The sequence below is a fragment of the Microchirus variegatus genome, assembly GCF_963457635.1.
Source record: "Microchirus variegatus genome assembly, chromosome: 2".
NCBI classification, from domain to species: Eukaryota; Metazoa; Chordata; class Actinopteri; order Pleuronectiformes; family Soleidae; genus Microchirus; species Microchirus variegatus.
In genome coordinates, this window is record NC_139803.1 from 12,798,395 (window position 1) to 12,824,133 (window position 25,739).

Genomic DNA, 25,739 nt, shown 5'->3' on the forward strand with positions numbered 1-25,739 from the left:
CATTCAAAAGCACAGACGTACAATGTGTGTCAGTAAAGTATTACCGTTTGAAGATGTTGTCGTGTGTGTGTGTGCGCGCGTAATCGCCTCTCATCAGTTGTCAAAGAAGGTGCCTTATTGTTATCCTCGCAGCGTAATCCAAGTTGCCTTGATGTTTGTGATAAAAACCCACTCATGTTGTACCTTGTGTTTTACAATGTGCCCTCCACCCGATTCTTTGGCTTTCCATTCATTTCATTAACAGCTTTGTTGCTATTTGTAGCTGAACGTGTCCATACTTATGTGTTGAGGCCAGAACAGTCTTTTTCTGTTTGTTTGTTTGTTTGTTCAACTTTGGTAATGTGCCAGTCTTAAATGATGCCCTGATTTGTCAAATAAAACAATGTTGTCTACAGAACAACTTGTGTGTATGATCTTAGTTCAGATTGCAGTGTGACTGTACTCGAAAAATGACACCGTCCATTATTCTCTTGGCTTCACTGCATTAACCAGGCGACCACCCATGTCCCAAAAGAATTAACACTGTTTTTTGGTGTGTATCTGCGCCATTACTTTGTTTATTAAGCCCTAAAGTTTCAAAACAAACAGTTCACCCACTGCTGAGAACGCTGAGTTTTATCGTATTCTTGGGCTGAAAAAGCCAGGAATCGTGACATAAGGATCCCTGTCTCCTGAACAGCAGATCCTCCTGTACCTGACCAATCACAAGACAGTTGGGAAAGCTCTCGATGGCTGGATGGTTGCTGGAAATGGGCCTCTATACACCTATGTACATATTCCATTAAAAAAACAGACGTTTGCAGCTAGAATAGTAGTTTACCACATTAACAATGTATAGAGTGTATTTCTGGTTAATTTAATGTTATATTAATTGAAAAAAAAGTGATTTTCACCCCAGTCACCCCAAACTTTTGAACGGTAATGTACTATTGTACTGTATACCAGGGAGAATATGTACGATTGCTTGCATGACAACCCAAATATTTATTCTATTGCGCAACACGCACAGCTGACGATTTGTGCGAGGGTGGCGTGCCCTTTACAAGTCTGTGCCCAGGGGGACCCACTGGCTCATAATCCATACCAGGTTCCACCCTCTGGTCAGTAGATCCTCATTTTCTCGAAGCTCCGTGGGTTGCGCAGAGCTCGTTGTGTCACAGTGTGACTAAACAGGACTCTTTTGACAGATTCCCGTCGAACCCGCTTAATGCAGAGTGTGAGGAAACTCTCGGCGCTTTGGGGAAGTATTTGTTTTTCGGCTGGCATCGGTGGAGGAAAAAAAATAATAAGATAAAACATCAATGTTTGTGTTGGATTCTGATTAAAACATGCATCACCTGGGTTTTCTATTCACAGACTGAGTCACGGAGTCTCTTCGTCAAATGAGTTGGTGACAGGTAAGTGCACCGCCCAACGGCTGCAGACAACATGCAGGTCTTGTGTTGGTGTGTCTACAGTTAAAGCATGATGGGAAAATTACCATTTCACCATTTGGTCAAATATGACACACTCATTCTGGCATTGTCCTAGCCTGTGCACTTACTGGAATTCCATCTCTAGCAGACACTATTGCCATCTTTGGTGTGGCAGGGGCCAACAATAAGAATCTAGACGATACAAAACATTGAATGGCCAGAAGGTTGATTCTCCTCCAGTGGAAGTTTCCCCACCCCCCGAGCTGGACTCGATGGATGCAGGATGTGTTGCACCATCTCAGCCTTAAGATACAGAGACCTACAATGCATGGCTCCTTGGCCACATTTGCAAAAAAATTTGGCAGCCACTCATAGACCGTATGAAAGATAGGCTCCTAACTCCAAATTTCAAAAATAACATCGTGCACCCCAACATCGTTTTCAAAAAAGTTGCCATTTGATCAAGCCACATAAATACGCCAAACCAATGGGCGGCAGTGTAGGGAGAAGGATAACGCCATGTAAGCCAATCAGAATCCTCAGAATCAACGACAGCGAATAACACCACTGACGTTTGAGAATCTAAAACCCAGTTTCTCCCAGTTGACACGACAACACATAACCGGATTGTGATATTAGATCCAAGTGCAGGACAAGTCAGTGGTAAGTGCAAGTTTTAATGAAGTAAAGAAGAACAAAGCTAAGCAGAGCAAAGCAAAAAGTGCACAGGGACATTAAGCAAACGCAAAACAGACAACCCAACAGAGAAGGAAGGGAAAAGAGCGAGTATATATACACACACCAGAGGGAGGGAGCAACAACGAGACACAGGTGAAACTAACTAGGGCGGGGCAGGTAATCAAAAAAAGGCGGGAAAGCAGATAAAGACCAAAGTGACATGACATGACAAAGAGGTGAGTATCCAAAACAAAACAGCATGTGTCAAAATAAAACAGGAGATCCACAAAAACCAACAACATACCATAAATCAGGAAAATGAAAGCCCAAATTAATGTAATTATCTGGGTGATATTTTAACTCTCGGTTTACGGGGGGGGGGGGGGTTGAGGCCGTGATAGAGAAGTTAAATCTCTGGTTAAACTGCGTAGACCAGGGTTCTTCAATCCTTGTCCTGGGGACCCACTGCCCTGCATGTTTTAGACGTTTCCTTGCTCCAACACACACTGATTCAAATTATCATGCTTCTGCAGAGCTTGTTGATGAGCTGAACATCTGATTCAGGTGTGTTGGAGCAAGGAAACTTCTGAAACATGCAGGGCAGTGGGTCCCCAGGATCAGGATTTGAGAACGCTGGCATAGACGACAACAAATCAGAGGTCTTTCAATAGTTGCATGACTTTTTGTGCACAAGAAGTCATGCAAACAGTGTGACACGTGCCAAAACAGCCACATGGGTGAGCTGACTGCACTGCTGTGCAAATGATGGGTCTGACAGTTGGATACGTCATTCATCAGCTGACATCTGAACAGGAGAGCCTTATGAGATCGCAACAGACACAAGGTGTGTGGGAGTAGGGGGTACATGGCTGGAGGTCAAATGTCTGAAGGGGTACAAACATGTGAAAGGTTTGGAAACCACAAAGGTTGCTCTGGGAGCTTCATGTCCACTCAAAGGGACTGCAGTGATGGTAACAAATGGCAATGAATTGTCCAGTCAAACACATCATACATACATATATGTTTTATAAACTTGTGACCTTGCTTTTCCTACGGCAAGATGAGTCAAACGACGTGCAAACTATAGTAAGCAAACTGACATGCAATGACATGCATGACATGCAGTCGTCCTCGGCATCCTTCAATTCTGCCGTCAGAAGAGCGTGTTTTGACAGAGAATGATTACAGCATTCGCCCCATTCCTCTCTGGATATTATATGGAAAACACTCGCTCTGTAGAGGCAGTCCGCGCTCAGTGCCGTTGAGTTACATACGCAAATACATCCCGGCATGTCATCAAAACACAGCTGTCATTTAGGATTCTCGTGGTTTCTCCTGTGCACACAAATCCGTCTTTGCAAAACACACGCAGTGTCAATCATGTTGCCGAGAGGTGTCCTGGACTTTCAGAGGTAGTTAACTGGAATTACATAAGTGTTCTCAAAGTTGTTTTCAGTTTCTGTCAATACTTTATTTCCTCGTCACCTAGCTAATGAATGGACAGAGTGCAAATATGCCGGCATTTATTGGAAACATCAAATCCAGTTTTGGCCTGCAGAAGGCAACAAGACGCTTGTGAGTCAGCGTCAACATTTGCAATAATAAGAGTTTCAATCAATGTAGTTAGAAGGTTTTTCCCCAGTTCTCCCACTCTCTTTGACTCATATCTGCTGAGGCGAGGATGTTATCGCTCACACAGAGGTTATAGTCCTGCTTCAAGTAGCAGTAAAAGACACACTTTACTTCAGCGCGGACATGACTCATGCTGGGAATGACCAAGTTGCCCCAAAGGCTGATCAGCTGAGTGGCAGCACGTCCTGAAGCTTCAGACGTCCCTGCTGAGGCGCTCAACACATGACGTGCTATACATTTTAAGTCCAATCGATATGATGTATTTGTATCTGTATGTATTTGTAGTGTTATAGTCATAGTCTTTGGTCAATGACATTGGTCTCTCAGTCTCAGGGCCCTTGATGAAATGCTGGGCTGTCTTCCATGGCCAGGCAGGTTTGCAGCTGTTCCCTTAGCCTTAAACTTCCTTGTAATGGTGTCTCTCGATTTTTGGGAAATCCTAATCCATCCTATACCCAAGGCCCTTCAGGTACGATGAAATAATCTACGCTCTCCCTTTTAAAAAAGCTCCTTTTTATTCCCCATGATTGCAACTTACCTTGAATACCTTCATGGGGTACACTCTTAGAAATAAGGGTTCCAAAAGGGTCCTTCTACAAGGAACCTCTGAGGTTCTACCTGGAACCATTTGCTTCTGAAAAACCCTTTCCTGAAGAAAGGGTTTACCAAGGGTTCTTGGTAACACTGATGGTTCCAGTAAGAACCATTTTGATCCAGAGAACCCTTTAAAACCCCTTTATAAAAAGGTTCTACCTGGAGGGTTCTCCTATGAGGACAAGCCAAAGAACCTTATATGGTTCTACTTAGCACTTTTATTTCTAAGAGTGTAGAGTTTTATATTATGCATCGCAGCTGGAGCAAATGAAGGTTCGATGTAGAGTTCAACAGACAACAGACAGCTTTGAAAACAACAGTATTGTATAGGGGTTGACTAATTGTGACATGGCGTTCTTCATAAAATATACTGTTAAACACAACTACGACATCATGAGTGTTCTCTGTTCTCAGTAATTTGAAGTAGAATCTTGCACTTTGAGAACAAATACTACACTACAATGTTTTTTTCTCCATTAAATATGACTTTGAGAATGTTCCAGATGGGTCTGATGATAGTTTATAGATTAAGGCTGTAGTTGTTAGACATCAAAGAAGACCCTGTTATGTTTGGAGCCACCTTGCTGTTCTTGTTGGGACAGGAACACTTGTACATAATTAACAGGTGGTCTTCAGTGCAGATTTCGCACACAGCCCTGTGTACCAGCACACATGCACATGTCATAAACATAGACTGTCTGACTGACAAACAAGAAGATGCTCTGGCTCCTGAGTCTCCTGACTCTTCTGGTGCCCGGCCAGGTTCCTGTAATGGGTTTGCCTGTCCAAGCCCCAGCAGATCCTCCTACACCACGCCACGCTGGGCCATCTGAGGCAGACCAGGAGTTTGCAGAGGTATTTGTCATTTTATGCATATCATATTATACCTGTGAAGAAACAGGCTGGTGTTTACAGCTCTCTGTGGACGGATAGTGCAGTGTTATTCATGGGAGATTCCCTCTCAGCGACTCATCATGCATCCTGCTTCCAAGAAAAAAACAACTGTTTCATGTAACTTTTATCGTTTCCATAGGTTTAAACCATTATAAATTGCGAGTAGAATTGTTTCTATACAAATATTCTTGAGGAAATTCCAGTAAAATATGAAATTACATTTTCTCCTTCACACCAACACAACGAATACTGTTCACTGAGTCCTTCATAGGCCTGGGTATTTACATTCAAATATAAATAAAAAACTTCCGAGATATGTGACAAACAGATGACTGCAAGCTAAATGTCTCTAAGGGATTTTGGTTGGAAGAATCTGGTGAGATATTGAATCACCCCTCATCTAACAGCTTTATGGAGCAATTTGGACACAATGTGGGGACCCATTTTTTCATATCTGCAACTATTTTGGTAAGAGATTACAGCTGTAAGGTGATAGGAATGGAGTTGGACAACTCGTTTTCTACATTGCATTTAGGAAAAAAACCTGTCATGGTCAGACACAAAGACAAATATTTATCAAAAATGATGTTGGCAAATGGTTCCAAGTTGACCGTCCAACAAAAGCCCAATGGGTGCAACCGGTGAATGAATATACTATTATGGAAAAACTCACTTTCGTTCTCAGGCTTGATGGATTATGTACTCGCACCAAGATAAAGATGTTAGCCTTAAAGATCAAGAAAAAGTTACTGCAATGAATGCACCGGTCTGACAATCAACACACAGTGAATAACATCTGTCTATGACGATTACTGTACAGATGTTTACAGAGCTGCAGGCTACAGAGTCGATGGGCACTGTGTCACTTACAGTGCATCAACACTTCTGCAACATGCTGTTATTAAAGGTTTGAGGAAAATGCCTGGAATGTTTACTGGGAAGACTGTTGTCATTTCTTGGTCGGATGACCATTTATGTTCCTCCTCATCCGATGTGATATTCTACAAACAGTTGACACATTAATGTTGGTTATTATATTGTCAAACCATAGTTGTGATCATTTAGATGGCGGTAGTGATACACCACTTTGCACACGTCTTTAGGAGTATCTACGGCACTTCTACGGCGACCAGCCTAAGTCAGAGAGACAGAAGAGGAGCGTGCACTCAGGTGGAGATGCTGATTGGAGGACTGGACTCGGGGATAAGCTCCAGAGCATGCAACGCTTCTTTGGGTTACCGCCAAGTGGACAGCTGACCAAAGAGACTGTGGCAGTCATGAAGAAGCCACGCTGTGGTCTGTCAGACGTGGATCGATTTGAAGACACAATGCGATGGAGGAGGAAAACCCTCAGCTACAGGTTAGAAAGTCCCAGTTACGATCAAGTTCAACTGCGACGGTGAAAACCTGAGTGTGAGGCTCTGCTTTGAGTTAAATGTACAAGAGAAACTTGACATAATATGGTTGTAATTCAAGTGTTGGAGGAGCTTTGGTCTTTTGTCTTTGGCAGATACAAGCACCTTAAATGGGTTTTCTCAGAAGGGTAGCTGGGGTCTCCCTTTGCGTGGGAAGGAGCCAGTTGAGGTGATTTGGGCACCTGGTAAAGATGCCACCAGGGCACCTCCGTAGGGAGGTGTTCCTTGCACATCCAAATGGGAGGACACTTTGGGCAGATTAAGGACCAGCTGGAGAGATTATATCCCCTTGCTGGTCTGGGAGGTCCTGGGAATCCCCCAGTCAGAGTTGGACAATGTGGCCAGGGAAAGGGAAGTCTGCTAGAGTTGCCTGCTAAAGCTGGTACCTCCGCGACCCAATCTCGGTTGACGATGGATAGATGTTTGGTCTTTATGAAGAAAAACAAGGTCTTTCACCTGAAAATAGGCTCTGTCAAGCAACACTATCAGACCTGACAGAGGCAGTGCACGGGCAGGCAAGAGCAAGATGCGTTTATCCATCAAACTGCTGAACAACCTTTGTTTTTAAGCAGTTGAATTTACTTCTGAAACTTTAATTTGTGTCTTTTTATGTCTTCAGTCACAACCTGGTTGCAGCTGCATTATTAGCACACAACGTTGCTGTTGCCTCCATCTGTCCTGACATAAAATGAATCACTTCCTGTGTGCAAAGGGGGGAATGCCAAAACAGGCACAACAAGATTTAATCACTCTGTATCGTAGTCCAACTTCCTGTTCATTGCTGCCGTTAGCTCCTTCCTATGTCACCTCATGAATGCATCTGCTCAGGGTGGAATTTATCCACCGACAAACAACCTTAGAACCTCACAACCAGAGAGGTGGTTATTCGCACCAGGAATGTTTGTATAAAGTTTATAACCAATCCATCTTAAACAAAAGCAGCCGATTAATCAACTAATCAAAGTGTCATGCAAATCAATCAAAGAACAGGCTATTCTATGCTTCTCATTGAGCTGAATGAATAAGGGCTTTTCATTTTTACTTCAGGATCACTGGCTCCAACCTGCCCATCTCTGCCTCCAAAGTTCACAAAGTCTTCAGGGCAGCATGGAAACTCTGGTCCAGTGTTGCGCCGATGAATTTCCGCAAGCGGAGCAGGAGAGAGGCTGATATCGTCATTTCTTTCCACAATGGCGGTGAGCTCTAAAGAGAACCCCTGAGAGAATTAGCTAAATCAAAAAAGCAAGCCTACAGGTCTCTGATTCAATAAATGCTTTTTTGGCTGCACTGCCTGTTGCAGATCATAAGGATGGCTCACCATTTGATGGCAAAGGAGGAATCTTGGCTCATGCCTTTCTGCCTGGGTCTGGAGTTGGTGGAGATGTTCACTTTGATGCTGAAGAAGCCTGGAGCTTTAATTCTACTGGTAGCCTTTATACTGTTGATATACATTCTAAGCTTCTGTGTCAATGATCTTCCCTTGTATCTAGTTTATGTTAACCTGTTACAATCAGAAGGTCCTTACCCTTGTCTTTCCCCTCACATGGCTTCTGTTCCTGCTCTAGGTTATAACTTATATGCCATGGCAGCCCATGAGTTTGGCCATGCACTTGGTCTGCCCCACTCATCTGACCCTGGAGCCATCATGTACCCAGCGTACATCTTCGACCCCAGCTACGAGCTGCGGCTCTCCTTCCGTGACGTCAAAGACATCCAGCACCTGTATGGTAAGTATTTCACTTGTCGGATTTAACAAAATAAAATAAACTTGTGAAGTATCTGTCTCAGAAGAGCACAGTTCTTTCATCCCAGGCTGGGAAAATGTGCCTCAGCCTGGGATGTGAAGCCCAGGGGCTTCTGGAGCTGCAGTGTGCAAGGACCAATTGTGATCAGAGGGCTGGGTTTATAGCTTACTGTTAGCAAAATAGGGCAAATAACAGGTATGAAATTGATGATGTCAGGCAGGCAGAGTTCTCTAGGATTCGGCTGAAACTCTGTTGGGCACCAGCAGGGTCCAAACTGACACTGATCAACTCATCACCTGTTGAGAAGAAGGAACCCTGAATAACTACACCAGCAAAATATAGCAAAGTATAAGTATGTTCCTCTTCATTGTCAATTGACACAATCTTTGTTGTTGTCGAACAGGACTGTGTGTTCAATCACAGCAGTGTTACAGAAGGCCAAACAGCAACAGACCACAACATCCTCTTTCTAATGTTTCATCATGACACTGCAGTAATTTGCCACTGACAGTTATGCAAACATATGATGTCCAGCATCGCAGATTGAAATCTAAATTCCCACAGTCTGTTCCTATGAGAATGAAATTAGGCCCCTTATCTCCAGTGAAGGACAACCTTAACACTTCAGCATACCAAGACATTTTGGACAATTTTATGCTTCCAAATTTGATGCAACAGTTTGAGAAAGGCCCTTCACTATTCTAACATGACTGTGCCCCACGTGCACAAAGCAAGGACTATAAATACGTGGTGTGGAAGAACTTGACTGACCCGCACAAGGCCCTGACCTCAACCCCATCGAGCACCTTTGAGATGAATTGGAACAGAGATTTTGAGCCAGGCCTTCTCATCCAACATCAGTCTGACCTCATAAATGATCTACTGAAGGAATGGACACAAATTCCCATAGAAACACTTCAAAATGTTGAGGAAAGTCTTCAAGAAGTTTGGAAGCTGTTATAGCTGTCCAAAGGTACTTTAATATGGAGTTGGTAACCCTGTTGATGTAATGGTCAGGCATCCTAATACTTTTGTTCATATAGTGTAGTTTTGTTTATGTTTATGGTTTATTTTGTGACATCTTCTTTGACATTATGAAACTATATGCAGGTGATATATGGTTTTCTACATTTGTCAGGCAGGTTTTCTTTGATTCTGACTGGACTCAAGAGCAATGGATAATTTAATACGTCATGCTCTTGTTGTCTCTGTCAGTAAGACACATTTCCTTCTTGGCTTTCCTGCAGGTGTTAGCGCCAATTTTGCTTCACTGTTCGCAAAAAAGCCTCCTCCAAGAACGCCTGACAAATGTGATCCGGATTTGTCTTTCGATGCTGTGACAGAATTACAACAGGAAGTGCTGTTTTTCAAAGATAGGTATGTAAATTGTCCCAGCATGGTTCAATTACATCAATAATGGTGTCTGAGATAATTTCCTGTCTTTTCAGATTCATGTGGCGCAAACATCCTCAGTTTGATGAAACTGGAATCACTCTGATAAACAGTCTGTGGCCAGACAGTGTTCCTGCCTCCCTGGATGCTGCCTATCAGAATGTGCGAGAAAACCTGAATGTGTTTTTTAAAGGTAAATTAAACAATTTCTCTACCAATTCTCTAATAAAATTGCAAATTATGTCTACATTGGTCCTACAGTATATCAACAAATATCACATATTTGTTGCAGGACATCAGTACTGGCTGCTGAGGCAGCAAATCCTTGAGGAAGGTTTTCCCAGAAACATCTCAGACCTGGGTTTCCCCTCCAGAGTAAAATCTGTTGATGCTGCTCTGCATTTCAGAAATGAATTCTACACTGTGTTCTTCACAGGCCATGAGTGTTGGAAGTACGTAAAGGTGTTACACATTAGTAGCTTCGCTTCAAGTGATAGGCTTTATGAAGTCTGGTTGTATGAGGTAATGCCACATTGGACTTAATGTAGTCCAGGGGACAAAAAGCAAGTCCCCATAATGAGAATTACTTAATTTTAAGGTGAATACATTATTTTAAGGGTTCGGTAAAGATTAGTGTTGGGGTTCGAGGTTAGAAGGTTGAAATTCTTTTGCACAGGCCTCTTGATCCGGAGTGTGGTGTTGTTGGTCCAGTCCAGGTCTACCAGTGGGGAGACCAGGGTTCAGTTCCCAGGCAGAGTTCTGGGCTGGAAGAGGGGGCCAAAAACCCTAAAGATTAGGGTTTGGAGTTAGGGTTAGAGTAAGTCTCATGCAATGTCCTCTGAAGTTTGTGGTCCACTCATTCCCAGCACCAAAGTCAATAGAGAAAATTTGCATTTTTAGCATGTACAACTTTGGAGCTGCTGGGTTAGGGTTCGCCGCAACAAGCATATTCTTAAGACGATCCAGATTTGATTGCATTAGTTGAGCCTTTCGTTGGTAAAAATCTGTTCATACTCTGTTGGAAGCTACATTTTCGATTTCAGATTTACATTTTAGAGTGAGCCTCTGCTGACTTTGTGTCATTAATTATCGCTTTATTGTCGTTGATGTTGTTAGTTGAGTATTCAGTGGAATCATAATGACACAGTTCTTGAAAGATTCTCACGCTGCTTTGCGTAAGTGTTTTGTTGTGTGAGTAAAGCCAAGATCAGACTACTTCCCTACTTGCAAAGTTACAGAAGCATCTGTTGTCACAGACTTGGTGATTTCTCATCCGCTGTGGGTTTACAGCTGTTCAGTTATGAGCACGATCCCTTTATAGGTATCATAAGACACATCAGATAAACTCCAGGCTTTAAAGTGACCAAAAATGGTAACTGATTCTGTGCAGGGAGTTTAAGAGTCTAATTTCTACTCTGTGTCATTTGTTTATGAAACTCAGGTACAACGAGCAGCAGAAGATGATGGAGGAGTCACCGGCTCTCATAGAGCAGATGTGGCCGGGTATTCCAGCTCCGATAGATGCTGCTGTCTTCTATGATGGTAGTTACATCACCTTCCTGCTCTGCAATCCGATTAATTTATTAAAAAATAATAAAATAAGTTGAATTATGAACTTTGCAAATATGTTGAGCTTTTGTGCAATAAACCACTAATGTAACTTGAGATGGACCAACTTCCCCAAAATGGTATCATAGAAAAAAATCTACATTTCTGCACAAAAATGTGCACTTTGCTCCCCAAATTTTTTTTATGGCTTTTAAAAGTTGCCGTTCCATCTTAAATTGTGTCAGCATGTTTGGTCCTTGAAATTGAGGGAATTGGTCCTCGAAAAGTCTTTGAATTTGATGTCATCCAAGGTGTGGGAACCTTGTAAAATGTTTAATTGGAGGGATGTTGAAAATGGGACCGCATCTATGTTCCCCGGGTCCTATGTTCCTCGCTTTGTATGTGACCGGGGAACATAGGACCCTTTTTTAGAAAAAGGGTCCCTTGTTCCCCGCTTTCACCCAAAAGGACCCGGGGAACATAGGACCTTTTTTTTTTTTTTTAAAAGGTCCTATGTTCCCCACTGTTGCCGGTCCTGAACAAACCGGGAAACTCCCTCTCTCACTCACTCTCTCTAACCCTTATCCTAAGCCGAACCCTAACCCCAACCCCAACCCTAACCCTGGAGCTCCACACCCAGGCTTCCACAAAGTGGGGAACATAGGACCTCTTTTGGGAAAAACGGGGAACATAGGACCCGGGGACCATAGGTACAACCCCTTGAAAATGATGACCTTTAGTCCTAAACAAGTGCTTTATGAGTGTAAATCTAATTATTTATTCACAACCAGGAAATTAATATCCACATCATCTTATCCTTTCATGCACCAAAAGTGTAAATAAGGTGGGTTTTCATGCATTTGTGGTTTTCCAAAACACACAGCATTGGCAATACTGTGTGATCCTGGTGTCTTAGTTGAACATACCATTTATATATATATATATATATATATATACATATATATATATATATATATATATATATATATATAACATACTGTATCTTGATTTTCCACAGGATTTGTGCACTTCTTCCAGGGAAGCATCCACTACAAGTATGACTCCAACTCTCGACACGTCATCTCCACCAGTGCCGCTAATGAAGTGCTGGAGTGCAACAAGGACGACAATGAAACACTGACGGAGAGGAGATAACTGAATAAAGATAAAGAATAAAGAGCAAAGTGTAGTGATGCATGTGGTTTTTGTGTGTGTGTGTGTGTGTGTGTGTGTGTGTGTGTGTGTGTGTGTGTGTGTGTGTGTGTGTGTGTGTGTGTGTGTGTGTGTGTGTGTGTGTGTTACATCACTAGTTATATCCACCAATAAACACACCGTTCGCATTACACAAAATTGAGAAGTGATGAATGGTTTGGGGAAGTGGTTGAAACGGTAGTGTAATAAAATGGTGTAATAATAACAATTGTGGTTAAAAATACTGCTGTTCTATTGTGATACATAATGTCACATAATGCAAAATGTATTTTATGATAATAGGTCTGCGTCATTATGACACAGCGACTAACTGGTCACTAAAAATGGGGACAAAAATGATTTTTTAAAAAGACTGAATGTCCGCTTTGCCGGATGTTGCTTAAGATAATTACTTGTCATTACATTACAACTAAATCATCGCTGTTCCTGTCAGTGTCCAATATTTGGTAACACAGGCTCCAGTGTAGCTTTCCACTAACAGTGATGTGACGGGTGTGTGCAGTCATGGATTTTTACAGATAAATATGTCCATGTGCACCTTTGTGAACATGTGAGACATAAATGAAAAAATTGATTTATTTAACTTATTTAACTGCAGAAAATGCAGTGACTCACTAACTTGAAATGAAAAATAATGGGGGGGGATTTAAAGATGACGGGGTGCGTCGTGTCCGTGCTTGTGCGCGTGACGTCGCCGCTTTGCCAGAGGCAGCTTGAGTTCAGTGTCAGACGATTGAAGATGAAGGGTAGAAAAGGCTTCTTGATATCTGTTTAGATATGTATACTTTTGACACAAACAGCAACATGATTTTCCATTAATAGCAGTGAGTTTCTAGCAAATGATCCTTTTTAAATTAAATTCATCCCCAAGATTGAACATTTTGGTTTATTCAGGATAAGAAAAGTCATTTTACGATTCCATTATGTCACTATTTTACTGTTTTACTTCTATTTTTTTTTATTGATTTTATGCTTTGTTGCTGTGCCTTTACTGTAAATCTGTAAATGTGCTCTTGAAATAAAGTTGACTTTTGGCACAACCCCATGTTTAATAAACCTTGGCTGCACCTCTTCTCTTTGCATAATATGACGTGTTATTTAAATAGTGAGTCATATAAACTTTTTTTAAAAGTGATGATAACACTTTATAATAAGTAGTATATATAATATATATAAGAAGTATATAGTAAGTACACAAGTTAAGCATGAATAATGTTTGAATTCGTCATTTAAAAGGCATGAATACTCATTAGTATGTCGTTTATAAACACAGTTATGCATGTTTTACTCATCCCATCAGCTGGGGGGTCTCTGTATTTATGCAGAATATATAGCAATGAAGATATTTGTGGTGATATTTCATAGAGTTCCCAAATAAAAGTGTTTGCTTTGAAATGGTACAAAATGTATTTATGATGCAAAATTAACTGCAAAAAAAACTGTAATATAATAACAATTCTGACTTTATATTAAGTGGGGGGTGGTTAAGTGGTCCATAGGCCGGGAGTTTGACACCTCTGATCTACATAATTCATGTATATATCTATCAATTATTTCATGTTTTCCTAGATATTTCCTAGATCAGCCATATTAACGTTCATATAGTCATTATTGAGATGCACAGTGATTTAAAAACCTATTTCTTTTTCTGTGATTACAAAAAGATCACCATGAGGTCCATTTATTAGTGTTTCTGGAGCTTTTGTATACATCCTACACTGACAATAGTGCCCGATTAATATGTAACTAATATGTTGTTTCATCAATAATTCACTGTTTTGGGGAATTTTTTCTGGTGGGAGAGCGATCGAAGCCTCACTTCCTCTGTTGCCCATAAAAGGCTTTACTGAGTCACTGACTCCTTCAGGTAGTTGCTCAACGCTGCCAATCCCCAGCCTTTATAACAGCAGCCTCCAGCCCAGGAAAGTCACAATCACCAGCGACAACATGAAGACTCTCCACCTGAGCATTCTGCTGAGCCTGGCAGTCGCAGTTTACTGTGTGCCGATATCACATTTTACTGAGCAGGATGAGAGCTTTGCAGAGGTTTGTATTACTTGATGTGACTTTTATAGGATTTCCCGATCGACATTTCAGCATCTAACTTAACTCTAACTTTTCTCTTCCAGATCTACCTGAAGAAATTTTTCAACCTGACAGAGGAAAGTGGGCCAACCTTCAGACGAGGGATCAGCCCCGTGATTGAGAAGCTCTCTGAGATGCAGAAGTTCTTTAGTCTCCAGGTCACAGGGACGCTGGACACCGACACCATTGCCTTGATGAAGAAGCCTCGCTGTGGCGTTCCGGACACCAAGCTCTCTCGTTTCTCCACGTTTGGAGGAGACCTCAAGTGGCAGAAGAACAGCCTCACCTACAGGTGACTGATCTGATCTGAGAGAGTGAACCTACAGCATGTGAGACAGAAGTGACAACTTTTTCCCCCCCGCCCTACAGGATCGAGAACTACACGCCTGACATGTCCAAGTCAGAGGTGGACGACTCCATCGAGAAAGCGCTGCAGGTCTGGGCCAAAGTCACTCCGCTGAGGTTCACACGCATCTACAGTGGCACCGCCGACATCATGATCTCCTTTGGACGCCAATGTGAGCAAAGAAGCTACTTCTCTTCCTCCTTCCCTTTGACCAAGCACTCATGTATGACATGAATGTGTCTCTCTTTCAACAGCACATGGAGATTTTTACCCCTTTGATGGCCCTGATGGCACCCTGGCTCATGCTTTTGCCCCATCGACTGGCATCGGAGGAGACGCTCATTTTGATGAGGACGAGAACTTCACCTTTCGCTCCAACGAAGGTGAGTCCATAAATATAAATATAAGCAACTTTATTTCACCTTTGATTCACCTCGAGACGAGCTTTCTAACTCACCTGTGAATGTGTGTTCCCCGCTCTACAGGCTATGTCCTCTTCATGGTCGCAGCCCATGAATTCGGTCACTCCCTGGGCTTGACTCACTCCGAAGACCCCGGTGCTCTCATGTACCCCGTGTACACCTACAGAGACCCCGAAACCTTTGCTCTGCCGCGGGATGACGTCAACGGCATCCAGTCTCTCTATGGTGAGGACTGAATCGTGACTCACAGCTGACACAAACAACACCCTGCTACTGTCTCATGAAGGATTTTCTCTAAAACGTGGCGCTGATGCGATGTTATATGTTTAATTTGACCTACAGGCCCAAACCCCGACAAGAACCCTAACCCTGAACCACCAGCGCCCACCACCCCCGATGCCTGTGATTCCTCCATGGTCTTGGATGCTGTTGCCAGCCTGAGAGGAGAGATGCTCTTCTTCAAGGACAGGTATGATTGACATCTTCCTGTTATGAGCACTATAGGCAACTGCTTCACCTCTCATCCGAGAAGCTTCTTCTGAAGTGATCAACTTCCTCTTCACATTTTGGCCCCTGATAACTGATTTCTTCTCTTATGTGATCCTCAGCTTCTTCTGGCGCATTTACCCTCAGAGCTACAGGCCTCAGCAGAGTCTCATCACAAACTTCTGGCCTGACGCGCCCACCGACATCGACGCCGCGTACGAGAGCCAGCAAGCAGACAGGCTCATGCTCTTTAAAGGTATGTTCTTTTTCGTTTGTCCACTTGAAAGATCATTCGTCTTTTGCGCTCACTAAAAAAGATGTTTTTATTTGTATTTTCTGCAGGTCGCCAAGTGTGGGCCTACAATGCCTACACTCTGGATCGTGGATATCCAAAGTCCATCTCTAGTTTCGGTCTGCCTGAATCCGTGAAGAAAATCAACGCCGCTTTCTATGACATGCACTCTGCCAAGACTTTCTTCTTTGTCGGCGACAAGTACTACAGGTGTGTTGAAATCGTGTGATTGCTTATGGCAAAGTATCTAGGTAAAAAAAAGCATTATTGAACGATAAATAACTCTAAATACCATCAATGTGTCTCCAGTTATGATGAGGCCAGTGAGACTATGGATGCGGGATTCCCCAAACGTGTTGATCAGACCTTTTCCAGACTGAACGGCAAAGTGACGGCAGCTCAACAGTTCAGAGGTGAGTCCTACTCGAGCTCCTCAGCAAAGACGACGTGTAAAAACTCCTTAAACCCGGGAATTAACAGCTTCCATCTGTGTTCCGCAGGTTTCACTTACATCTACAGTGGACCTCACATGCACGAATACAGCCTGAGGAGTGGGAGGTTGTTCCGTGTGCTCAGGAACAGCTACTTCCTGCCCTGCACCAAGTACTAGAACGGCTCACTTAACAAGCTTAATGTAGCATGGAGCTTAATGAAGGCACCGAAGTATCATTATTGTAATGTTACACAGTTACGGGTATACTGGCTTTATGCCTATGCTGAGAAAGCACCTTAAAAGCACCTTACATGTTGTTGTTTTTGTTTTATTGATGTAATATTCAGTCTTAATTCATTGCTTTTGTTGCTCGTTTAATTTTGTGTTTGAGCTCTTGAAGTATCACCAACTTTTAAAATATAGCGGTGTAAAAAATAGGCCTCTCATATACTTCAGACGCAGGTATAGTGAAATTAAATTAAGATGGAGCGAGAAATAAGTTTTATTATTTAATTCATTATTATTATTTTGTTAATATCACGTATCCTGGTATATATACAGTAGAACTGTATTTCCCATAAGAAACTTGCATACCACTGGTGGTACACGCACAGTTTTAGAACCGTGGACTTAATCTATATTTGTCATTTTTTACGAAAATGTAACACAGTAAGGAGTATTTATTGTCAAATAAAAGCCGTTCAAACCCATTTTGTGTTGTGCTTTGTTGTTTGTGGAACACAAATTGAATGCTGTCTGTAGTATGTATTATGTATAGTTATACACTCTTTGAAATAAAAGTGCTAAGTCCAACCATATAAGGTTCTTCGGCTTGTCCTCATAGGAGAACCCTTTTTGGCTCCAGGTAGAACCTTTTTTACAACCCTTTTAAAACCCTTTATTCAGGAAAGGGGTTTTAAAGGGTTCTCTGGATCAAAATGGTTCTTACTGGAACCATTAGTGTTACCAAGAACCCTTGATAGACTAACATTTCATCAAAGTTCAAGATCACAAGAAAATAAACACAAAAACCACTATAAATACATCTTCTTACACTGGTGTTTATTCACAAATGGCCAGATAATGGCGCTATAGATATAAGGTCAAAGGGCAAGTAAAGTTATCTGAGTGAATCCTGAGAGGAACGTGAATTTGTTGGTATCTGTGTCTCTCGCTCTGCTTGTGTATGTGTGTGCATTTGTGTCTTTGTGAGGAACACAAATAGTATAAACCAGGTGGAGTGAGGGCTTTTTTTTGGGGGGGGGGGGGGTTAAGACCTGGTTTTAGGTTTAAAGGTTGGGGTTAGGAAGTTAATTGTGAGGGTTAATGTAATGTATTAGGTCTATTAGGGTCCTCACTATGAATGAAGTGCAAATGTGTGCGTTTGTGTGTTTTATTGTATTTAATGCGTTGTGAGGACCAAAAATGTATAAACCACATGGAGTGAGGACATTTTGGGCACGTTTTTGGTTGGTCTTTGCATCTTTAAATGGCTTTTTCAAGGTTAAGATCTGGTTTAAAGTTTGGGCATTTAGTTGTGATGGTTTAAGTTTAGAGTAAGGGGCGAGGGAATGCATTATCTCCTGACTTTGCTGCACAAACGTGTGTGTGTGTGTATGTATGTGTGTGTGTGTGTCTGTGTGTGTGGATCCTGGAAGCTAATTAGTCACTCCACTCTCAGCTGGACTCCTCGTGTGTTGTTTTGTTCTTGTCTGTGGTTTTAGGCAGAGGGAGATATCTAATAGAAATAGTTACTTCGCAAGATCAAGCGCCACTTCATAAAATCACATTTTAAGTCAAATCACTGAAACTCAAAGCACATTTTGTCCACATGGGGGCAGAATAACAAAGTGAACTCAAAGCACATTGGAGTTGTGTTTGTGTTCATCTGATAAAAGTTGAACGCCCAACGATTTTTAGGAATAAACTTCAGTGTAAAGTAAAAACAGTCAAAGAAAAAATCGCTTCACATGCAGATTTGGAGTAAACCAACGCTCAGATGTTATGTTGAAGTGAAAAAGCATGCATTTACTGAACCTTATTTGAGGGTTTTCTCAGTCCTGGTCCATGGGATCCACTGCTCTGCAGCTCTGTTTGAGATGTTTTCCTGCTCCAACACACCTGCTTCAAATGGTCAGCTCGTCAGCAGAAGCCTGATAACGAGGCTTTTATTTGCACCAGGTGTGTTGGAGCAAGAAAACTGAGATTCAGGACTGAGAAAACCCTGCTTTATTTTAACAGCATACTTTAAAAATAGGTCCTTGTGTGGTCAGTTAAGGATTCATAAAAGTCTATGGAAAGAACTCTGATTTATTTTGGATTTCTAATTGTGATATATTTAATGTCAGTTTTTTAAGAATGATATCAAACCCTAACCAGATTTATAGAACATGCATGGTTATTAAGGTTTATAGAACTATGAATACAACGTTGTCAATGTGTATATTGCTTGATGCTACTGTATGTGGTAATATGTGTTTCCTGTTTGTTGCGTCTTTGTAAGCCTTTATGGCAGCAGGGTGGAATAGTGGTTAGCAAATGTTGCCCCACAGGAAGTCGGTGGTGGGGTAAATTCCCCCAGTATCAACTCAGTTTTCAGTGGGAGAAGTTCCTCCTACGTCCAACGCATGAAAACATGCTCCAAGAAACAGCAACGGTGATTCATGCTCACTTATGTTTTCCAAGACATCATCAGTGATGTATAAGGATGCATAAGTACATCTATAAATGGACACTTATCCTAACCTGAACCATCACAACTTAATGCCTAACTCTTAACAAACCAAATTCTAACGCTAAAGCCAAGTCTTAACCCTAAAAAACCTTTATACAAGTGTGCGGACCAGCCAGAATGTCATAAATGTCCAAAAAATAGGTTTGAATAATGTGTCCTCAGCCTCTGGACAAAGCCCCTTATCTCTAACAAAGGACAATCTCAACAATTCAGGCATACCAATACAATTTGGACAATGGTATGCTTCCAACTTTGAGGCAACAGTTTGAGGAAGACCCTTTTCTAGTCCAACATGTCAAAGCAAGGACTATAAAGACATGGTTTGATGAGTTTGGTGTGGAAGAACTTGACTGACCGGCACAGAGCCAAGATATCGAGCACCTTTGGAATGAACTGGAACAGAGATTGTGAGCCAGGTCTTCTCGTCCAACATCAGTGCCTGACCTCATAAATGCTCTACAGAATGAAATGGACACACGTTTACATAGAAACACATCAAAATCTTGAGGAAAAAATGTCTACCAAGAAGCATGGGAGCTGTAATAGCTGCAAAAGTGGGACCAAGATATTAATGTACAGTTATCATCAAGTTATCAAGTCCAAGAACAAGTTATCGTCCACTAAGAAGCACGAATTCCGGAACTTTTTGAAGGAACATCATGAAGCCAAATTATAAAATAGTGAGTCACGAAGGTTCTTACATAATGAGTGAAGCGGCACATCATGCCGAGGGATCACCTGTGGCTTCTACAGAGAGTAATCCTCGAGCTGTCAGGAAGACCTTGTTATAGCTGTTATCTGTGGTTTGAGGCAACAGGGATTTAGAGTTCAAGACAAGACCAAGCTTGTCAGCGTATACTCCCGGACGACACGGCTCGACAATGTTACACAGCAGCCTGAGGGGGTAGAGAAATGCAGTATCATCGCAGTCATGCGTAGGAGACTGTTTCCTTAGTTTCAGGGGGAAACAACAGCAAATCCATACATGGAATGTTGTGTCAGTGTCAGACACTGGCAATAAAGGCAGTTGGCCAACACGCCCCCACTCCTCAGCCTATATAACAAACCTGCTGTGTGCAGTGCAGACACACAACAAAGGAAGGATGAGGTTCTCCAGTCTTTGTGTTCTCCTCAGCCTCGCAGTGGCTGCTCACTGTGACCCACAGTCAGAGACGACGACTGTGCAAGATGAAAACTTGGCAGAGGTTAGTTTTGAGATTTTAATTTGTGCATTTTGGAAACTGCCACAAATTAACCCAAAAAAAACCTTCTTTTGCAGAGCTATTTGAAGAAATTCTTTAACCTGACAGAGGAAAGTGGTCCAGCCTCCAGACGAGGGATCAGCATCGTGAGCAAGAAGCTCTCGGAGATGCAGAGATTCTACGGTCTCCAGATCACTGGGACGCTGGACAAGGACACCATTGACATGATGAAGAAGCCCCGCTGTGGCGTTCCAGATGGCAACATCGCCCGTTTCTCCACGTTTGGTGGAGATCTCAAGTGGCAGAAGAACAGCCTTACTTACAGGTGACTGATCTGAGCAAGTGTGAGAGAGAGAGAGAACTTACAGTATCCAAGACAGCGTTTGTTGACAACTTTTCCGTCCGACAGGATCGAGAACTACACGCCCGACATGTCCAGGTCAGAGGTGGACGACTCCATCGAGAAAGCGCTGCAGGTCTGGGCCAGAGTCACTCCGCTGAGGTTCACACGCCTCTACAGTGGCACCGCCGACATCATGATCTCCTTTGGGCGCCAATGTGAGCAAAGAAGCTATCTCCTTCCCTCTGTTTACTTTTAAAATTAGTTATTTTTTTCCAACCCTAACCCTATGTGTTTTCTCAGTCTTGAACCTCATTGGACATCAATGAAAGCAATATCAATACAATCGGGAGTTGTTTACTGGTAATTACATTCAAGAAAAAGCTAATACTTTTGTTGTTGGTGGTGCCTCTGTTTGGTCTTTACAACATTATTTATATGCTGCATCCTTCGAGCATTAGAATTCACTTCTGAAACTTTCTGAAAATGGGATTTTCCATTTGTCATCGTCTAATCTGTCTGCAGCTGTCTCGCTTTATGAGTGAGTTGCTATTGCCGTAAAACAAAAAAACACAAGATCCGAAAACAATCAAGTATATCTAAGGAGAATCTGTGTTACTGTAGTATTTCCCAAATAAAGACATGTTGGCACTTGACCTACTCTGGCTATGATAGGGATACTGCATCATATCCTCTATTTTGAATGAGACCTCTTGGTAGGAATGTAAATATCCCTGTATTTGTATTATTTTAAAAGAAGCGGATCATCTGGACAATTGCCATACAGTGTCACATTGTACATCACTCAACACACCAAAGAGAAAACAGTCATACCACAGTGACATGTCAGTGCTCGGAGCTACTTCTGCACACTGTTATTAAAGGCTAGCAAGGTGTTGAAAATGCTGTTTTTACTCTAAGCTCAGATTTATCGTTGTATCCCATAAATCTCTACTCAAACTACACGCAGGAAAACATACTCTTTGGTCTTGGGGAAGTGCATACTCTTAAGAGATCAGATAATCCAGTGACGTGAAAATGACATGTGTGTGTTCTGGCCCAACAGCACATGGAGATTATTACCCCTTCGACGGCCCTGATGGCACTCTGGCTCATGCCTTCGCTCCATCCAATGGCATCGGAGGAGATGCTCATTTCGATGAGGATGAAAACTTCACTTTCCGCTCCAACGGAGGTGAGTTTTTTTTGTTTGTGCTATGCTGCGTCAGAATTCATGAGCATGAAATTTGACATCTGTATTTTCTGCCGCACATGCAGGGTACGTCCTCTTCATGGTCGCAGCCCATGAATTCGGTCACTCCCTGGGCTTGTCTCACTCTGATGACCCCGGTGCTCTCATGTATCCCGTGTACACCTACAGAAACCCTGAAACCTTCATTCTGCCAAGGGATGATGTCAACGGCATCCAGTCTCTCTATGGTTAGTTCTCACAGGCCGGACAGTTCAGACGTCTCTTGCACAACTGTGCTTTCTAAATACATTTTCGTTCAACCCCCCCCAGGTTCAAACACTGAGAAGGATCCGTCTGTAGCTGAACCTCCACCTCCCACCACTCCTGACGCCTGTGATTCAACCATGGTGTTGGATGCTGTCACCACGCTGCGAGGAGAGATGTTCTTTTTCAAAGACAGGTATTACATAGAGGCGATTCTAGAGCAAAAATTCCCAGGGGGCCCTTCAGACCATTTTCCAAACTCTTGTGCCATGGCTTCTTTTGTACAGTTTCTTCTGGCGCAGCTACCCACAGAGCAGGACGCCTCAGCAAAGCCTCATCACCAGCTTCTGGCCCAGCGCTCCGGTCAATATTGACGCTGCTTTTGAGAGCAGGCAGTCGGACCGAATCTTTTTCTTCAAAGGTACATATACACAACTCAGAGTCACTATGTCGTGTTTTGCCAAATGTGTGAGTTTTTAACCATGTCATCCAAACAGGTAGGAAAGTGTACGCCTTCAGCGGCTACAGACCAGAGCGAGGCTACCCAAAAAAACTGACCAGGTTTGGTTTTCCGAGAAACGTGAAGAAAATCGACGCCGCCCTCTATGACGTACACTCTGGCAAAACTCTGTTCTTTGTGGACAGCAATTACTACAGGTGTGTACAGAGAGTACATGTTCATGTTTGATTTCACACCGTCACTCTTAAAACATGCAAACGACTGTCTGTGTTGTTCAGTTATGATGACGCCAGACGGACGATGGACCAGGGGTTCCCCAAACGTATCGATCAGACCTTTTCTGGACTTAACAAGGTGACGGCAGCTTTCCAGTACCGAGGTGAGTACTGACATCAGAGATATTCACTAAAGACAAGGTCCTCCTTTATTCGGTCACATGGTTTTTGAGTTTGACTGCTCTACAAGAGACAAAGACGTCACTGGAGGTATAAAGCATCTCTCTTTATATATTCCAGAGCTATTTAAAGGTGCCATACGTAAGAATGTGGCCAAAAAGGTTACTACAATTACAAAATTCAAAATACAGAGGTCTTTTAGGTTTTGTTTTCTGACATAACTGGCAACCCGTGGTTGCTCGGCAGCTGAGACTCTACTGACTGCAATGATTGGTAGACGGCGGTAGGTGGCACCACATGCTAAAACATGATTTCAAAACATAAACATGATTTGCAGTCTGCAAAAGATTTTTTTTAATGCAAATATTTTGTCTGTACTGTTGTTGTTGGTGAGTTCAGTTTGTTATATGAACATTATTCCTGAGTCTCTGTGACATATTAGGAGGATTTTATGACCAGTTAGATTTATTACATAATGCACCTTTAACCATCACATCAGCTTTTAACACTGCGTGTTTCTGTATTTGCAGGCTTCACTTACCTCTACAGTGGACCATATATGTTTGAGTACGACCTGAGGTCTGGGAGGTTGTATCGTGTGTTGAGGAACAGCTACTTCCTGCGCTGCACTAATTACTAACTCATGTGTTGAATGAGAGTGATTTATACGGGTAACAGTGTTAAAACATTAAACGTCACATATTTCTCCTATATAGTTCTATTATTTTTTTAAATATTTAACATTTAAACACATCTTTAGCTCTGCACACATACTGTATTCAATATAGTGTCTGAATAAACATATATTTTATTATGTTATACTTGTCTGTGTTGTCTTTGTTAACGTACTTTAGAAACACTGATGTGGTATGTTTTCTATAAACTAGTGGAGTGACTGGCAACCCGCGGTTGCTCGGCAGCGGAGACTCTACTGACTGCAATGATTGGTAGACGGCGGTAGGTGAAGCCACATGCCAAAACATGATTTCAAAATATAAACATATATTTCATTCATTTATACTTGTCTGTGTTGTCTTTTTTAACGTACTTTTGAAACACTGATGTGGTATGTTTTCTATAAACTAGTGGAGTGACTGGCAACCCGTGGTTGCTCGGCAGCTGAGACTCTACTAGTGTTGAGCAGGTGATCTCAATGGTGGGAAATTGGATGTGAAGTTAAGTACGATGAAAAGATAGAATGCGAGTTATAAAATAAAACAGGAAATGATAATAGACACATAAGCACAACTTTTCTGTGAGCTGATATTATACGGTTTAGTGAACGTCTTTCAACTTCACTCGCTTACGACTTTAAGTTTTAACACTTCAGTGTAGCAGTGGAATTTCTTTTTAAATAAACAGTGTTAAAATGAATCTCAGCAAATAGACAAGGCTTCACATTCATTAAACAATCCATCACTAAAATGAAATGACCATATGATTCATGATCAATGTGTCACTGAACTATTACTATTAGATGTTTTACTTGGTTGTAAACAAAAACCTGGACACTCTGTCTGAGGCAAAAATGTTGCAATCAATCAAAACAGACATTTATGGGGTCAGAGGTGACAGACAGAGGAGAGTTGTTGCAGATGATTGCAGCCAATCACCTTCTCTTCATCTACATGTGTCGCATGTCTTGGTCCTGATGGACCGCAGCCTCCTGCCAGAGGGGAACAACACGGACAGATTGCGTCCGAGGTGAAAGGGGTCATCTGCAATCTTACCTGCAAGTCTCAGTGTCCTGGCATGCAGGTCCTGGAGAGGTAGTAGAGTCCCTGTCCGAGCTGTGGCAGCAGCATACCAGATGGTAATTGAGGAGGTGAGGATGGTCTCCATGATGGCACTGCACCATCATCGCTTTTGGCAGGTTGGTTAGAGGAAGTACGTCTTCTGCTAGGATGTTTTGTCGAGGTCAGGATGGTCCCCAGAAGACAGAAAGACCCAACAGTGGGGAGCAGGGGTTGGGACACCTGATTCAAATGATCAGCTCGTCAGTAAGCTCTGCTGAAGCTTGATAATGACCCATTTATTTGAATCAGGTGTGTTTGAGCAGGGAAACACCTAAAACGTGCAGGACAGTGAGAAACCCTGTTGTAGATGAACCTACATAGCCTTCTGTTATCATTAAAACTCTAAAGATGTTTAATTGGTCCATAAAAAACATGGTGGCCAACATGGTTGCCTTCATGGAGACCAAGATCCACAACTGATGCTCAATCTGTGGTCAAAAACAATTTAGGTAATTGTACATTTAAAGAATAGCAGTGGTATAATTGTTTTATATAATATTCTATTCACACTTGACCTCACACATTACATTGCATGTTTATGAAAATGTCAGTGCTCTTCAAATCTTTAACATGCATCTTCATCAGGGAAATTAACGCTACTTAACCCTTTAAGGTACGCATTTTGAAATAATTTATATTTTATTATTTTTATTACAATTCGTTACAATAACGAAAATCAATATATACATTTTAAATTAGACAGTATTTAAGATAAAGGCCTCTACCAAATGGTTGAGATGTCTGTTCATAATAAAGCTGGTTTGCAT

At 42.1% G+C, this 25,739-nt stretch overlaps 3 protein-coding genes across 3 annotated transcripts; all 3 read left to right on the forward strand.

The window, feature by feature from the left end:
• Window positions 1-5,036: 5,036 nt before the first annotated feature.
• LOC310944736 (matrix metalloproteinase-18) lies at window positions 5,037-12,468 on the forward strand (the record flags this gene model as incomplete). Its single annotated transcript, XM_083910545.1, has 10 exons — window positions 5,037-5,174; window positions 6,317-6,573; window positions 7,676-7,824; window positions 7,929-8,054; window positions 8,194-8,355; window positions 9,621-9,750; window positions 9,822-9,958; window positions 10,058-10,217; window positions 11,207-11,307; window positions 12,332-12,468. The coding sequence occupies 10 exons, from the start codon at window positions 5,037-5,039 to the stop codon at window positions 12,466-12,468; spliced, it is 1,497 nt and encodes a 498-aa protein (XP_083766671.1).
• A 2,004-nt stretch (window positions 12,469-14,472) lies between these two features.
• LOC310924190 (collagenase 3-like) lies at window positions 14,473-17,229 on the forward strand (the record flags this gene model as incomplete). The annotated part of the gene is made up of 10 exons (XM_083885840.1): window positions 14,473-14,571; window positions 14,655-14,902; window positions 14,980-15,128; window positions 15,211-15,339; window positions 15,442-15,603; window positions 15,721-15,847; window positions 15,987-16,120; window positions 16,207-16,366; window positions 16,466-16,569; window positions 16,657-17,229. 10 exons carry the CDS (start codon window positions 14,473-14,475, stop codon window positions 16,764-16,766), a joined length of 1,422 nt encoding a protein of 473 aa, XP_083741966.1. The 3' UTR covers window positions 16,767-17,229.
• Window positions 17,230-20,254: 3,025 nt separating this feature from the next.
• On the forward strand, window positions 20,255-23,816 carry LOC310944738 (collagenase 3-like; the record flags this gene model as incomplete). The annotated part of the gene is made up of 11 exons (XM_083910547.1): window positions 20,255-20,258; window positions 20,404-20,528; window positions 20,603-20,850; window positions 20,935-21,083; window positions 21,932-22,060; window positions 22,144-22,305; window positions 22,388-22,517; window positions 22,609-22,742; window positions 22,819-22,978; window positions 23,060-23,160; window positions 23,707-23,816. The coding sequence occupies 11 exons, from the start codon at window positions 20,255-20,257 to the stop codon at window positions 23,814-23,816; spliced, it is 1,452 nt and encodes a 483-aa protein (XP_083766673.1).
• Window positions 23,817-25,739: the final 1,923 nt, after the last annotated feature.